General features: G+C 47.0%; 1 protein-coding gene across 3 annotated transcripts in view; it reads right to left on the bottom strand.

Moving 5' to 3' along the window:
- Nucleotides 1-17,896, bottom strand: part of prkar1b (protein kinase, cAMP-dependent, regulatory, type I, beta) — a 314,879-nt gene that overhangs the window by 110,940 nt on the left and 186,043 nt on the right. For all 3 annotated transcript variants that reach the window (XM_070900752.1, XM_070900754.1, XM_070900753.1), the window contains one exon: nucleotides 2,419-2,465. In XM_070900752.1, coding sequence (XP_070756853.1) covers nucleotides 2,419-2,465 — 47 coding nt within the window. The remainder of the gene's footprint in view (nucleotides 1-2,418; nucleotides 2,466-17,896) is intronic.

Below are 17,896 nucleotides of genomic sequence, written 5' to 3'. Positions count from 1 at the left end.
GGACGGGTGGATGGGGTGCTTCATTTGTCATACCTTCCTTCTGCTTCTTGTGCTTGGCTTCCCCGTGCTCCCGGCAAAGAGACTCGAAGTGTTCGGATGCTCCTCCTCCACTTTGACCGGTCTTGGGCCAAGGATTCCCAAGAGTTGGTGGGGATGTTGCATTTTTTCAAGGAGGCTTTGAAGGTGTCCTTGAAGCATTTTCTCTGTCCTTCTGGGGTTTGTCTGCCATGACGTGGCTCGGAGTGCTTGTTTCGGGAGTCTAGCATCGGGCATGTGGACAATGTGGCTCGCCTACCGGATCTGGTCGAGCGTGGTCAATGCCTCGATGGCTGGGGATGTTGGCCTGAGAGAGAGCGCTGATGTTGGTGCACCTCTCCTGCCAATGGATTTGCAGGATTTTGCAGAGGCAGCTTTGGTGTTACTTCTCCAGTGCTTTGAGGTACCTACTGTACATTGTCCATGACTCTGAAGCATATAGGAGGGCAGATATCACTACTGCTCTGTCGACCATAAGCTTAGTGCCAGGTTTGAGATCCTGGTCTTCGAACACTCTTTTCCTCAGGCGGCCGAAGACAGTGTTGGACTTCGTCATCGATGTCTGCCCTTGCTGATAGTAGGTTCCCAAGGCATGGGAAGTGGTCCACGTTGTCCAAGGTCTCATCGTGGATCTTGATAACCGGGGAGCAGTACTGTGTGGTGGGGGCAGGTTGATAGAGGACTTTTGTCTTACTGATGTTTAATGTGAGGCCCAGACTCGCATACGCTTCAGTGATGGTGCCAACAATGGTTTGGAGTTTGGACTCAGAGTGTGCACAAATGCAAGCGTTATCTGCATATTGTAATTTAATGAGAGATTGAAGCAACCTTGGATCTGGACTGGAGGCGTCGGAGGTTGAACAATTTCCCGCTTGTCCTGTAGATTAACTCCACTCCAGCTTGTTAAGGGTGAGAAGAAGCATTGCAGCGGGGAAGATTGAGAAGAGCGTTGGTGCGATGACGCAGCCTTGCTTGACCCCGGTCTGCATTTGTATTGAGTCTGTGGTGGATCCGTTGGTAAGAATCATGGCTTGCATGTCATCGTGAAGCAGGTGGAGGATGGTGACGAATTTTTGAGGACAGCCGAATTTGAGAAGGACACTCCATAATCCCTCGCGGTTGACAGAGTCGAAGGCTTTGTGAGGTAGAAGAAAGCCATATACAGAAGCATATGGAGGGAGTCATGGGAGAGCCTGGGTGCAGCCGTGCACCTTTGCTCGTCAGTACCAATCATTGTTTGCAGCATCTCAACGCTGTAGAACACTGACAGCACAACTGTCAAAATCAATCTGCGCATGGTCCCTTTAAGGAAACCGGATGATGACGCATCATCAAGTGATGTCATCAGACCCACATCCTTCAATTGGCCGCCAAACACACTGGGCGGGCTTATCATGCCCAATCAGCGTAAAATCATTCTACACGGCGGGCTGGAGCTAGCAGCAAGGTCGGGACCCGCCACCAACCCCACTGGACCTGCCGAGGTAGGGGAAATTGCGGCCAATATTTCAGTAAACGAGTGGTCCAGCTATGGAACAGGCTCCCGAGGGAGACAGTGGAAGCAAATAATACTGATTCATTAAAATGTAAATTAGATACATTTTTTACGATAATATTTTAGGATACAGTAGCAGTAATTTGAGCCATGACATGGTAAGTGTAGCGAGCTCAGGAGGAACAGGGTACTTTGGACCACTGGGCTTTTCCTCCTCACCTCATGTCTGGTTCTGTTGTCGATTAACTGATAAAGATTGGTTGCTGTGATTGGTCAACACCCCCAATATCATTATATCAGGCGATTGCCAGGATGATAGAAGGTGATCTAGATGGACCTAGGTCCTTGTCTGTCTAGTAATTCCTAAGTTATATAGAAATTCTTTACTAAAGTTACTCTGCAGTAAATATACAAAGTACTTGAATGTTTGTTACACTAGCTACTGATTAAGATGAAAGTAAACTTCTGTATAATAATTCAGATTGATTTAAATTCGATAGCTTTATAATAAAGCATATGCACAAGCCCCATCTCATTCTAGCTGACCTCATTTCAAACAATTAAATAAGCAAATAAAGCACCTGGAACAAATGGCCTCAGGGCCCATGTTGTGGCTTCAGCAGACATTGATGTGAGCTCCAGCGAGTGATTCGATGTTCAATTGTTTCCTTGCACTGAATCATGAGCCCATCAATGGATTATCCTGACCCAACAGGTGCAGCTTGTGTAGTGAGGGTCAGCACTGTGGAGGTCCATATCGCCCTCGGGCATTCACCAATGCCATAAAGTGCTTATGTACATATAAAGCCATATGCATCTCTTTCCCTTACCTTAAAATAATACACTACAAAACCAGGAGTATTCAGAAAAGCATTTTGAACACTTACGTCAACTTCGCCCTGGTCGATTACATAGAAGTTGTCACCCTCGTCACCTGAGACCAGAAAGAGCAACACACAACATATTTATTTTAAAATAAGTTTAGTTAACAAAGTTTAAATCAACAATTCCCTTCAAAACACACTGCACTTTAGGATGTTTTTGTTGTTATGTCAAAAGACTACATGTATTAATGAGCAAAAGAATTTCTTGACAAGCATTAAGGATATCTTAAGACCTCCTCTTTATGTGAAACAAAAATCCTCTTTTCTCAAGTTTCAGAGATAAATTATTTTCTTGACATGAAAACCAATGAGTCTAAGAAGGCTTAGCAAGTCCCTACTCAAGTTCACAGTCTCTGCAAGCTTTCAAAGGCAGAGCTCTATAGTTGTCAGATTTGTTAAGACTTTAGATGTCCAGTTTAATCCACCCTCCACTTAGCCTCATCTTTAATAGTCAGTCTTCAAGTACCAGTACTTTGTTTAGTGGCTGAATCACAAGGCCACTTTTCCTTTTCAGTTACCGTCAGACTAAAAGCTCATGACATCTATTTAACCTTAAATCCCAACGTTTCTAAATGAGTCTAGATTTCCATCACTTTACATGCAACACTTTGAGCTATTTGGGTGTTAGCAGGAAAGTAAGCATGAGTGTAAAACAAAACTACTTTTATGCTGTGTCTATCTTTTTTGCTTAAATTAGTTTATGGAACAAAATGCGCCTCCTTATTATCTTAAATTGCTTGCACTAAAAGATTGAAAGTGGCAGAATTTTGAAGAGGAAAAATAAATGTTACTTTTTCATCAATCTTGATCTCGTTTACAACCTGTTAAAATGATACACTACAATACCAGCAAAAGTATTGATGAATTGTACATAAATCCTGAACTGATAGTTACACAGAATCTCTCACTGGGGTGACAGGTTGTGCTATTTGTTCAGTAGCTTTTGTAGATTATTCATGTCTGTTACATGGCGATTTACAAGGCAATGTAATCTAATGTGCACACACACATTAAGAGTTCAGACAGAGGAATGAACTTTTCACAAGTTCAAAACATTGGAACAAGTAGTATTCCAAGTATTGTGATGGCTGTTGGATGAATATAAATGTCAAAAATTAGCAACTCCATAGCAATAACTGATATTTTTTTTAGATCTTTCATACATAGCCATATCATCATAGGCAGTCCCTCGGAATCGAGGAGGACTTGCTTCCACTCTTAAAATGAGTCCTCAGGTGGCTGAACAGTCCAAAACTAGAACCACAGTCCCTGTCACAGGCGGGGCAGACAGTCGTTGAGTGTAAGGGAGGGTGGGACTGGTTTGCCGCACGCTCTTTCTGCAGCCTGAGCTTGATTTCTGCATGCTCTCGGCGACAAGACTTGAGATGCTCAGCGTCCTCCTGGATGCGCTTCCTCCACTAAGGGCAGTCTTTGGCTAGGGACTCCCAGGTGTCAGTGGGGATGTTGCACTCTCTCAGGGAGGCTTTGAGGGTGTCCTTGTAACGTTTCCTCTGCCCACCTTTGGCTTGTTTGCCGTGAAGGAGTTCCAAGTAGAGCGCTTGCTTTGGGAGTCTTGTCAGGCATGCGAACAATGTGGCCTGCCCAGCAGAACTGATCAAGTGTGGTCAGTGCTTCAATGCTAGGGATGTTGGCCTGGCCGAGGATGCTGATGTTGGTGCTTCTGTCCTCCAGGGGATTAGTAGGATCTTGCGGAGACATCATTGGTGGTATCTCTCCAACGACTTGAGGTGTCTGCTGTACATGGTCCATGTCTCTGAGCCATACAGGAGGGTGGGTATTACTACAGCTCTGTAGACCATGAGCTTGGTGGCAGTTTTGAGGGTCTGATCTTCAAACACGCTTTTCCTCAGGCGGCCGAAGGCTGCACTGGAGGCGGTGTTGAATCTCCTCGTCAATGCCTACTCTTGTTGATAAGAGGCTCCCGAGGTATCGGAAATGTTCCACATTGTCCAGGGCCATGCCGTGGATCTTGATGACTAGGGGGCAGTTTTGTGCGGCGAGGACATCTAGCACACTAGTGAATACAGACCAACAGCTTCACAAAAACAGACACAGCCCCCAGAAAAGCTGGCAGCTCAAAGAAAGAGACTGAATACCAGCAGCTATTTATGTGAAGGTGGGAGGAGGCATTGAAAGTGCAGTGGGAGATGGACATTATTACTTAATCTGAAGATATACAAAAAATGAAAACAATTATTTTACTGGGAAAAATCCTAAATTACACGGAAATACTTTGCAGCAGTGGACCCTTCTGCCACTGGAAACAGTTTCTCCTGATTTACTCTATCAAAACCATTCATGGTTTTGAACACCTCTATCAAATCTCCCCTGAACTTTCCCTGCTGTAAGGAGAGCAGCCCCAGTTTCTTTAGTCTCTCTACATAACTGACATCTTTCAACGCTGGTATAATCCTGCAAAATCTTATTTAACAGGATTTTAAATGTTTAAAAAAATGTTTTGATGTATCTTTCTGCCTCAGAGCTGTGGAAGCTGGGACATTGAATAAATTTAAGACAGAAATAAACAGTTTCTTAAACGTTCAGGGGTTATGGGGAGCGGGCGGGGAAGTGGAGCTGAGTCCATGATCAGATCAGCCATGATCTTATTGAATGGCAGAGCAGGCTTGAGGGGCTGTATAGATGTTCCTGTTCCTATTTCTTATGTTGTTATGGATTGAGGATTGGTTAACGGACTGAAAACAGAGAGTAGGGATAAACTGGTCATTTTCAGATTGGCAGGCTGTAACTAGTGGGGTACCACAAGGATCAGTGCTTGGGCCTCAGCTATTCACAATACATATCAATGATTTGGATGAGGGGACCAAATGTAATATATCAAAGTTTGTTGATGATACATAGAAACATAGAAAATAGATGCAGGAGTAGTCCATTCGGCCCTTCGAGCCTGCACCACCATTCAATAAGATCACGGCTGATCATTCACCTCAGTGCCCCTTTCCTGCTTTCTCTCCATACCCCTTGATCTCCTGAGCCATAAGGGCCATATCTAACTCCCTCTTGAATATATCCAATGAACTGGCATCAACAACTCTCTGCGGCAGGGAATTCCACAGGTCAACAACTCTCTGAGTGAAGAAGTTTCTCCTCATCTCAGTCCTAAATGGCCTACCCCTTATCCTAAGACTGTGTCCCCTGGTTCTGGACTTCCCCAACATCGGGAACATTCTTCCCGCGTCTAACCTGTCCAGTCCTGTCAGAATTTTATGTTTCTATGAGATCCCCTCTCATCCTTCTAAACTCCAGTGAATAAAGGCCCAGTGATCCAGTCTCTCATCATGACAGTCCAGCCATCCCTGGAATCAGTCTGGTGAACCTTTGCTGCACTCCCTCAATAGCAAGAACGTCCTTGCTCAGATTAGGAGACCAAAACTGAACACAATATTCCAGGTGAGGCCTCACTAAGGCCCTGTACAACTGCAGTAAGACCTTCCTGCTCCTATACTCAAATCCTCTAGCTATGAAGGCCAAAATACCATTTGCCGCCTGCTGTACCTGCATGCCCACTTTCAGTGACTGATGAGCCATGACACCCAGGTCTCGTTGCACCTCCCCTTTTCCTAATCTGCCATCATTCAGATAATATTTTGCACACCAATCTCTTGTGCGGGATCTTGTCAAAAGCCTTTTGAAAGTCCAAATACACTACATCCACTGGTTCTCCCTTGTCCACTCTGCTAGTTACATCCTCAAAAAATACATTAAAAAATTCCAGAAGATTCGTCAAGCATGATTCCAGATTCGTCAAAGCTAGGTGGGAATGTAAGTTGTGAGGAGTATGCAAAGAGGCTTCAAGGGGATAAAGACAGGCTAAGTGAGTGAGCAAGAACATGGCAAATGGAATATAATGTGGAGAAATGTGAAGCTATCCACTTTGGTAGGGAAAATAGAAAAGCAGAGTATTTTTTAAAAAGGTGAGAGATTGGGAAATGTTAGTGTTGAGAGAGACCTGGTGTCCTTGTACTCGAATCACTGAAAGTTAACATGCAGGTACAGCAAGCAATTAAGAAAGCAAATGGTATGTTGGCCTTTATTACAGAGCATTTGTGTATAAGAGTAAAGATGTCTAACTACAATTATATAGAGCCCTGGTGAGACCACACCTGGAGTACTGTGCACATCACCCACTAGCAGCTCTGCTATTCCAGAGATTTTGAGGGCATACTCCTCGCTAGTGTCAAATTACTGAAGACTGGAGGGCAACCTCCGGTTCTCTGCCTCTCCGTGTTGTGGGTTCTCTTCGCCTGCAACCAGGGAAAGAAGAGAAATTTGAGTGAGTGATGGAATGGGTGTAGGAATGGAAGGGCTACATCTGTAGAGGGTGACTAAGGAAGTGGGATGACATTGCCAAATGGCCTCCTTCTGTGGTGTTAATTGCTAGGATTGCATTAGGAGGAGTGTCAGTGGTAGTTGGTCAGATGGAGATGTGAGTAGGTACATAGACTGAGAGGGATGGGTGCACCTGGTAGGTTGGTGTGAGGAATAGGCTTGGAAAGGCAGAGTGATGGGGTTGGGGTTACAAGCATTTCACCCACCTTTCCTGACCTCATGAAATCAATGAATTTCTTGTGGCACTGGATCCACATCCTCCTCACCACATCCCTGCTACTGATCTCCTCTACAATCTCCAGCCAGGCCCTTTCTATCTCTGAGTGGTGATTTTCATCCATCCCCAAGGAAGAGGACCTCTCTGTGTGCTCTTACTGCCTGCACCAGCACTTCAGGGGAGGCATCTGTGAATCTTGGCATTGCCTTGTGTCTTGTCTCCATGACCCACAGATTTGTCAGTCTTATTCTGTAATATAGATCTCTGGAAATCACCTTCTATACTCCTACATCAACCTTCAACTAAATGCTGACCTTGTCTGCGATGCCCATAATCCCAGGAATGAATTTTTTTTCCAAAAAATAGATATTTCTGTAAATATCTGGACTGAAAATGAGTCATCGGTGAATGTCATCAGACCCACTCCATTTAATTGGGCCAGGAAATGTGCATGACTTTTAAAATTGGGGCCACTGAATTAAACACGCAGTTCAACTCTTCGGGTTCCCGAACCACTACGCAGCCCACATGCACCCGACTTGACTCCAAGGTAAAGATTCTGGCCATTCTATTTCCATTCTGGGCTCACAATGTACCAGGAGTTTTGTCACTAATGTTCCTGTCAATCACTTGCCCTATTCCATTTGATGGAGATCTGTGTGCAGTTCTGGTCACCACATTACAGGAAAAATGTGATTGCACTGGAAAGGATGCAGAGGAGATTTACAAGAATGTTGCCTGGACTGGAGAATTTTGGCTATGAGGAAAGATTGGAAATGCTACGTTTGTTTTCTTTGAAACAGAGGAGGCTGAGGGGAGACCTGATTGTGGTGTATAAAATTATGAGGGGCCTGGATAGAGTGGATAGGAAGGACCAGTTTCACTTGGCAGAGGGGTCAACAACCAGGGGGCATAGATTTAAAGTAATTGGGGGGAGGTATGGAGGGAAAAGTTCTTCACAGAGGGTAGTGGGGGTCTGGAACTCACTGCCTGAAAGGGTGGTAGAGGCAGAAAGTCTCATCACATTTAAAAAATACTTGGAGTGCATTTGAAGTGCCGTAACCTACAGCGCCACGGACCGAGAGCTGAAAAGTGGGATTAGGCTGGATAGCTCTTGGTCAGCCGGCGCGGACCAGATGCGCCAAAATGGCCTCCTTCAGTGCTGTAAATTTCTATGATTCTAATATGGTGACTGATGTCAGCAGCCAGTGAAATGTCATGTGTATAATGGTAACTTTACCCATTCTTATTATTAGGACAGAAAAAAGGAAAAGGAGGTGGGGTAGCTAGTGATAAAGGATGGAATCACTGCAATAGTAAGAAATGATAGTGGCTCAAATAATAAGGGTGTTGAAACAGTTTGGGTGGAGATGAGGAACAATAAGGGGGAAAAGTCACTGGTGGGCGTAGTCTTTAGGCCCCCCTAACAGTAGCAACTCTGTTGGTCGGAGTATAAACCAGGAAATAGTGTGGGCTTGTAAAAAAAAAAAGGAACAGCAATAATCATGGGTGATTTTAACCTTCATATTGATTGGACAAATCAAATTGGTCATGGTAACCTTGATGGGGGAGCTCAGAGTGCGTAAGGGGTGGGTTCCTTGAGCAGTACATAATGGAAGGCTATCTTAGATCTGGTCCTGTGTAATGAGACAGGATTAATAAACAATCTCATAGTAAAGGATCCCCTCTGTCATGTATTCTACATGGCTACTGTTGGTACTATCACAAGGTGTGCCACCAGAGGGCATAGCAGTGGGAGACTTGTAGGTTACCTGTACAGGTGTGCCCGGCCTAGTATAAAAGGCAGGCCACCAAGTGTGATCCTCACTCTGGAGTTAACAAAGGACTATGGTCACTACAGTTCAAGTACAACACTGCCTCGTGGAGTCATTCCCAGAGCATCTAAGGATACAACACCCTCGGAATGAGTGATCATAGCATGATTGAATTTCAAATTCAAATGGAGGGTGAGAAAGTTGGATCTCTAACCAGCGTACTAAGCTTAAATAAAGGAGACTGTGAAGGTATGAGGACAGAGTTGGGTAAGGTGGACAGGGAAAATAGATTTAAAGTGTAGGATGGTTGATGAACAGTGGTGTACATTTAAGGAGATATTTCACAACTCTCAAGAAAAATATATTCCAGTGAGGAGGAAAGGGTGTAAGAGAAAAGATACCCATCCGTGGCTAACTTAAGAAATAAAGGATGGTATCCAATTTAAAAACTAGGGCATACAAAGTGGCCAAAACTAGTTGGAGGACAGGAGATTGGGAAGCTTTTAAAAGCCAGCAAAGAATATCTAAAAAAAATGATTAAGAAAAGGGAAGATAGACTATGAAAGTAAACTAGCACAAAATATAAAAACAGATAGCAAGAATTTCTATCGGTATATAAAAAGGAAAATAATGGCTAAAGTAAATGTTGGTCCCTTAGAACAAATATTTTGTATCAGTCTTTACGGTAGAGAACACTAACAATATTCCAACAGTGGATAGTCTAGGGGCAATGGGGGGGAAAGGAACTTAACACAATCACAATCACTAAGGAGGTGGTAATCAGTAAGATAATGGGACTAAAAGCAGATAAATCCCCTGGACCTGATGGCTTGCATCCTAAGATCTTAAGAGAAGTAGCGGCAGGGATTGTGGATGCATTGGTTGTAATTTACCAAAATTCCCTGGATTCTGGGGAGGTCGCAGAAGAATGGAAAACTGCAAATGTAAACGTCCCTATTTAAAAAAGGAGGCAGACAAAAAGCAGGAAACTATAGACCAGTTAGCCTAACATCTGTGGTTGAGAAAATGTTGGGAGTCCATTATTAAAGAAGCAGTAGCAGGACATTTGGAAAAGCAAAATTTGGTCAGGCAGAGTCAGCATGGATTTATGAAGGGGAAGTCATGTTTGACAAATTTGCTGGAGTTCTTTGAGGATGTAACAAACCGGGTGGATAAAGGGGAACCAGTAGATGTGGTGTATTTGGACTTCCAGAAGGCATTTGACAAGGTGCCACATAAAAGGTTACTGCACAAGATAAAAGTTCATGGGGTTGGGGGTAATACATTAGCATGGATAGAGGATTGGCTAACTATCAGAGAACAGAAAGTCGGGATAAATGGTTCATTTTCTGGTTGGCAACCAGTAAGTAGTGGGGTGCCGCAGGAATCAGTGCTGGGACTCCAACTATTTACAATCTATATTAACGACTTGGAAGAAGGGACTGTGTAACATAGCCAAGTTTGCTGACGATACAAAGATGGGAGGAAAAGCAACGTGTGAGGACACAAAATCTGCAAAAGGACACAGACAGGCTAAGTGAGTGGACAAAAATTTGGCAGATGGAGTATAATGTTGGAAAGTATGAGGTTATGCACTTGGCAGAAAAAAAATCAAAGAGCAAGTTATTATTTAAATGGAGAGATTACAAAGTGCTGCAGTACAGCGGGACCTGGGGGTACTTGTGCATGAAACACAAAAGGATAGTATGCAGGTACAGCAAGTGATCAGGAAGGCCAATGATATCTTGGCCTTTATGGCAAAGGGGATGGAGTATAAAAGCAGGGAAATATTACTACAGCTATATAAGGTATTGGTGAGGCCACGCCTGGAATACTGCATTCAATTTTGGTTTCCATATTTACGGAAGGATATACTTGCTTTGGAGGCAGTTCAGAGAAGGTTCACTAGGTTGATTCTGGGGATGAGGGGGTTGACTTATGAGGAAAGGTTGAGTAGGTTGGGCCTCTACTCTTTGGAATTCAGAAGAATGAGAGGTGATCTTATCGAAATGTATAAGATTATGAGGGGGCTTGACAAGGTGGATGCAGAGAGGATGTTTCCACTGATGGGGGAGACTAGAACTCGAGGGCACGATCTTAGAATAAGGGGCCGCCCATTGAAAACAGAGATGAGGAGAAACTTCTGAGGTTTGTAAATCTGTGGAATTCTCTGCCTCAGAGATGTGGAAGCTGGGACAATGAATACATTTAAGTTCTTAAATGATAACGGGATAAGGGATTATGGGAAGCGGGCGGGGAAGTGAAACTGAGTCCATGATCAGATTAGCCATGATCTTATTGAATGGTGGAGCAGGCTCGAGAGGCTGTATAGTCTACTCCTGTTCCTATTTCTTATGTTCCTATAATTCATCTGTTTACTCTCCCACAGGTCCATCAAGTGCCTTCCCCCCTCCCCACCCACTGTCCAGCCAGAGGAGGAAGACCACTCCTCAGAGGAAACTCCAGTCTCTGAGGATGCGCAGCCAGCACCAGCGCAGATACCCACACCTCGGTGGGTCCTGTGCCAGATACAGTCGTGTTGTCACCTGGTGTCCCACAAGTGAGCAAGAGCAAGTGGTGCTGACAGGGACAGCAATGGAGATTCCTCGCCAGAGGGTGCAGGATGCTCCCAGCTCCGCTGAGCTGTATGTAGATGCTGAACCTCCGAGGCCATTGAGAAAGAAGGTGATCTTGGAGGGGCAGCAACAATTGCATGAGGCTCTGGCAGCTTTTGCAGCAGCGGTATGAAAATGTACAGGGAATGTAGGAGTACATCGCCAACTGAAACACCACCATCTCGCTGGCGATAGCAACGATGTGCTGTTCCATGGAAAGGATGGCCGCCTGCATGGAGCAGTAAATGCACCAATTGAACAAGAACAACAGGTGCCAAATGCTCATTGACTTCACCTTGAGGAGGTATATTAACGTAGTCTTGGGCCTTCATCGTCACACATGTGCAGTAAGGTGCTTTCCAGTTCCTTGCTAGTAGGGAAGTGTGGGTGGCCCATAAGAATGGTGGTGAGAGGGGACATGGAAGAGGGGGCTCTTCTCAAAGCGCTCCCATTTCTCCCCCGTTGCTTCCCCCTCAGTCAGAGCCCCACATGCTGCCTCGTGAGGGCCGAGTCTGCCCTTGCACAGTTGCAGGAGGAACAGTCTTTGGCGGGACCCTCACGGGCTCCAAAGCCCAGAGGACGTCAGCCAAAAATGTCTTTGCAGTCGCAGCAGGGAAGTGAGCAGGCTGCCGCTATCTCCACTGAAGCCACATGGGTCGTACCTTGTAGAAACATGCATAAACGAAAAAAGACACAAGTCTAGAGGCACAAGCGTGTCTGAAAAAATGTGGATACGTTTCAGTTATATTTATGACACACACACTCTTTTCTTTGCACAACTTTCCTGCCTTGTCCATTTTTGCCTGCTATCTGGGAAGTGGCTTTGTCACTTGAATTGAATGGTGAGACATTACTTAATCTCGAGCTATGGGGGTTTGGATGAGAGGGCATTGGTAATTGTAGACTGCTTGGTACTGTTGTTGGGGAGGGGTGGGCAGAGTTAGTCTAGCATCTGGGAGCAATATGGGTGCACTGAAACAAGTTAAGTAAATCTGGCCATTATGAGGCCATCCCTGGCCTCCCAGGCAGCAATGTGTGTCGCTGCTGGTGCTATCTCCACGTCAGTTCATCCTTCTCCTCGTCTTCCACCTGTTCCTCCTCCTCCGACGAGGCTGTGTGTTCTGCACCTTGCTCCTCCTGCAGCTCCAATCCTTGCTGCTGTGCAGCATATGACAATGATTCTTGGGACCCTAGCTGGTGCATACTGAAGGCTCCTCCAGATCTGTCAAGGCATCTAAAGTGGTTCTTCTTGCCAATTGCTTGCTTTATGATACATTTGGTAGGCACGTGCCTGTCATTATAACGCTCCTCGGCCTCATTATTTGGCCTCCTCAAGGGTGTCATCAGCCACGTCTTCACTGGATAGCCATCGTTTCCAAGCAGCCAGCTGGGAAGTCTGTTTGGAAGTGCGAAGAGCTGAGGGAGGGTGGACTGGCACAGCACGAAAGAGTCATGACCGCTGCCAGGGAATCTGGCGCACACATGCATGATCTCTTTAAGGTTACAGACGAGCTGCACATTGAGGGAGTGGAAGCCCTTGCGTGATGTGGGGATGCCTTGATGGCCACATGGCTTACAGGTAGAAAGCAAAGGGTAATAAGTGATGGATGTTTTTGTGACTGGAAGGATGTTTCCAGTGGGGTTTCGCAGGGCTCAGTATTGGGACCCTTGCTTTTTGTGGTATAGATCAATGATTTAGATTTGAATATAGGGAGTATGATTAAGAAGTTTGCTGACGACACCAAAATTGGCTGTGTGGTTGATAATGAAGAGCAAAGTCATGGGCTACAGGAGGATATCAATCTACTGGTCAGGTGGGCAGAGCAGTGGCAAATGGAATTTAATTCCTCATCATAGGCAGTCCCTCAATGAGGATGACTTGCTTCCACGCCAAAAAAGGATGAATTCACAGGTGTTTCAATGAAGGACCTAATATTCCAAATCCCGAACTACATGTTGAAGGGTGGAAGGGTTGCACACCAGCCACCAAATTTAATTCAGAGAAGTGTGAGGTGATGTACTTTGAGAAGGCTAATAAGGAAAGGTTATACACATTAAGCAGTAGGTCACTTAATAGTGTAGATGAACAAAGGGACATTGGAGTGCTTGTCCACAGAACTCTTTTGGGAGGAAACGAAAACATTAAATCGTGGCCCCCCGATCTGGGGGACGCACCAAACATTTACAAGGCTCTTTTTTTGTGTTTTTTTGTATTTTTTTTTTGTGTTTTTTTTTAAAGTTTTTTTTTGGGCACTAAAATCATTATTTTTCTCCAAGTGCCCCCTATAAAAGGGGAGGGAGACACTAAAAACACCGGCAATTAAAACAAATTAAACTTTAAAACATAAAATCAAATTAAAATTTGGTTGCCGGGGGTGATGATGCACTCCAGTCCGTCCGGTGCCCACCTCTCGCGGAAGGCCGCGAGCGTACTGGTGGACACCGCGTGCTCCATCTCCAAGGACACCCTGGCGCGGATGTACGCACGGAAGAGAGGCAGGCAGTCAGGTTGAACGACCCCCTCGACCGCCCACTGCCTGGACTGGCTGATGGCACCCTTGGCCGTGCCCAGGAGCAGTCCTACGAGGAGGCCCTCGGACCTACCCGCTCCCCTCCGCACAGGGTGCCCAAAGATCAGGAATGTGGGACTGAAGTGCAGCCAGAATTTCAGGAGCAGCCCCTTTAAATAATAAAACAGGGGCTGCAACCTTGTGCATTCGATAAAAACATGGAACACGGACTCTTCCAGACCGCAGAAATTGCAGGCGGCCTGGTAGCCCGTGAACCGGCTTAAAAATTTATTGCACGGCACTGCTCCGTGCACTACCCTCCAGGCCAAGTCCCGGATAAATACTGGGAGGACTCCCGTGTAGAGTGCCCTCCATCGGGGACCCCCGCCTCCTCCGGACGGCAAGATGGTACGCCATGGCGTGTCCGGACGGCAGGCGAGGATGGCAAAGTTGAGAGTGTGCAGGAGCAGCCCGTACAGGAAACCCCTCCGCGCGGAACTGAAAGGCATGGAGGGGATTTCCCTGAGGCGCCTCAAGTTGTGAGGCGCCGGCTCCCGAGGGAGGTTTCGGGGTTTGGCGCCGATGAGGAATTCCGTCCGGACGGGGGTCAGTTCGGACGGGATCTCCCCACGTGCTTGAGCCTCCTCGATGCACCTAACGGAGTTAGGGCCCAGAGCTGTTTTTAGCGACTCGATGGCATCGGGCGCGCGGCGGACGTCGGCCGTATTTAGGCGCCGCGCCAGCGTGTCTGGCGCCATCCAGCCCGCTCCTCCGCCATCGAGCAGGTCCCTGACCCTAGTCACCTCACCAGCCACAGCCCTCTCGTCCGACCGCCACCTAAAACCTCGGTTGTGGAGGTACGGATTCCCGAGCAGCAGCTCGTGCAGGACAGCCGCCACTCCAGCTGGTGGAGAGCTGCGCTTGGTGGAGACTTTGTTCCAGACCCTGGTGAGTTCCTTGTAAAAGACAGGCAGCTCCTGGAAGGCGGTCCTGACGCCCCCCATGCTCATAAACAGGAGCTGTGTGTCGTAGTTGAGGCCGTGCTGCTGGCGGAAGAAATACGTCGCCAGAGCACGCCACCTAGGAGGGGGCTCGACGTAAAGGTATCTCTGCAGGGTCTGAAGATGGAAAGTCGCGAGCTGGGCGCTGACGCACACCAACGACTGACCGCCCTCCCCAAGCGGGAGCCTCAAGACCGCGGCAGAGACCCAGTGCTTCCTGTTGTTCCAGAAGAAGTCCACCAGCTTCTTCTGTATCTTGGTGACAAACGCAGGGGGAGGGGTCAAAGTGACCAGCCGGTACCACAACATGGCGGCCACCAGCTGGTTTATGACTAGCGCTCGACCCCTGTAGGACAGCACTCGGAGCAGTCCTGTCCAGCGCCCTAGGTGAGCGGCGACCTTGGCCTCCAGCTCTTGCCAGTTCGCCGGCCAGGCTTCCTCGTCGGGGCTAAGGTAGACTCCCAGATAGAGGAGATGGGTCGTGCTCCAGGCAAAAGGCCTGATCTCCTCCGGCAGGGAGTCCACCCGCCACTGAACCACCAGGAGTGCGGAACATTTCTCCCAGTTGATCCTGGCGGAGGATGCGGCCGAGTAAATCTCCTGGCACTCACGCATCCTCCGCAGGTCAGCGGGATCCTCTACCGCGAGGAGCACGTCATCGGCGTAAGCCGAGAGGACGACCTCCACGCCCGGCCCTTGCAGAGCCAGTCCCGTAAACCTCGTCCGCAGGAGGCGCAGGAAAGGCTCCACGCAGATGGCATATAACTGGCCGGACATGGGGCATCCCTGGCGCACCCCTCTCCCAAAGCGAAGGGGCGCCGTCAAGGACCCGTTAACCTTAATCAGACACTCCGCGGCGGCGTACAAAAGTCGGATCCGGGCGACGAAATGCGTCCCGAACAGGTAGTCGTGATCCACCCTGTCGAACGCCTTCTCTTGGTCGAGAGATAGGAAGGCGACCGACAGACCAGCCTCCTGTGGTGCTTGTCCACAGATCCCTGAAAGTAGCAGGCCAGGTGGATAAGTTGGTTAAGAAGGCACATGGAATGCTTGCCTTTATTGTCCGAGGTATAGAATATAAAAGCAGGGAGGCTATGCTTAAATTGTATAATACTTTGGTTAGGCCACAGCTGGAGTATTGCGTGCAGTTCTGGTCGCCTGGATGGGTTGGAGAGGAATTTTTCCAGATTTTTTTCTCCCTAAATTGGCCTGGGTTTTTAATCTGGTTTTTGCCTCTCCCAGACGATAGAAACAGAGAAAATAGGTGCAGAAGTAGTCCATTCGGCCCTTCGAGCCTGCACCGCCATTCAATAAGGTCATGGCTGATCATTCCTTCAGTACCCCTTTCCTGCTTTCTCTCCATACCCCTTGATCCCCTTAACCGTAAGGGCCATATCTAACTCCCTTTTGAATATATCCAATGAACTGGCATCAACAATTCTCTGCGGCAAGGAATTCCACAGGTTAACAACTCTTTGAGTGAATAAGTTTCTCCTCATCTCAGTCCTAAATGGCCTACCCCTTATCCTATGTCTCCTGGTTCTGGACTTCCCCAACATCGAGAACATTCTTCCCGCATCTAACCTGTCCAGTCCCGTCAGAATCTTATATGTTTCTGTGAGATCCCCTCTCATCCTTCTAAACGCCAGTGAATAAAGGCCCAGTTGATCCAGTCTCTCCTCATATGACAGCCCAGCCATTCCTGGAATCAGTCTGGTGAACCTTCGCTGCACTCCCTCAATAGCAAGAATGTCCTTCCTCAGACTAGGAGACTAAAACTGAACACAATATTCCAGGTGAGGTCTCACTAAAGCCTTGTACAACTGCATTGGACCGCCCTGCTCCTATATTAAAATCCACTAGCTATGAAGGCCAACATACCATTTGCCTTCTTTACCGCCTGCTGTACCTGCGTGCCCACTTTCAGTGACTGATGAACCATGACACCTAGGTCTCGTTGCACCTCCCCTTTTTCTAGTCTGCCGCCATTCAGATAACATTCTGCCTTCTTATTTTTGCCCACAAAATGGATAACCTCACATTTATCCACATTATACTGCATCTGCCATGTATTTGCCCACTCACTTAATCTGTCCAAGTCACCCTGCAGCCTCTTAGCGTCCTCCTCACAGCTCACACCGCCAACCAGTTTAGTGTCATCCACAAACTTGGAGATATTACACTCTATTCTTTCATCCAAATCGTTAATGTATATTGTAAAGAGCTGAGGTCCCAGCACTGAGCCCTGCGGCACCCCATTCTGAAAAGGACCCGTTTATCCCGACTCTCTGCTTCCTGTCTGCCAACCAGTTCTCTATCCATGTTAGTACATTACCCCCAATACACATGGCTCTGGTTGGGGTGGAGTGTAGAATGTTTTAGTATAAGGGGTGTCGCAGTTGTGGTGAGGCGGATTGGTTGGGCTGGGTGCTCTTTGCCTTTCCGTCATTGTTCATAGGTTTGTATGTAACCTTTTAGGGCTGTTATAGGAAGGACGTGATTGCACTAGAGAGGGTGCAGAGGAGATTTACTAGGATGCTGCCTGGAATGGAGAATCTTAGTTATGAGGATAGATTGGATAGGCTGGGTTTGCTCTCATTGGAACAGAGGAGGTTGAGAGGAGACCTCATTGAGTTGTACAAAATATTGAGGGACCTGGACATAGTGGATGGTAAGGGTCTATTACGAGGGGGCATTGTTTTAAGGTGCTTGGTGGATGGTTTAGAGGGGATTTGAGGGGGGGGCCTCTTTACGCAGAAGGTTGTGGGGATATGGAACTCATTGCCTGGAAGAATGGTGGATGCAGAAACCCTCACCAATTTTAAGAGATGGTTGGATGGGCACTTAAAGTGCAGTAACCTGCAGGGTTAAGGACCTAGAGCTGGTAACTGGGATTAGACTGGATGGCCTTTTTGTTGGACGGAACAGATATATAATGGTAAGTACTGCAGAGAATAGAATACGGTCAGAGTGATCTCCTGGACTAATTTCGATC

The sequence above is a fragment of the Pristiophorus japonicus genome, chromosome 15 (genome assembly GCF_044704955.1).
Source record: "Pristiophorus japonicus isolate sPriJap1 chromosome 15, sPriJap1.hap1, whole genome shotgun sequence".
NCBI classification, from domain to species: domain Eukaryota; kingdom Metazoa; phylum Chordata; class Chondrichthyes; family Pristiophoridae; genus Pristiophorus; species Pristiophorus japonicus.
The sequence above is the reverse complement of the archived record's forward strand: the minus strand, read 5'-3'. Positions and strand labels throughout refer to the sequence as shown.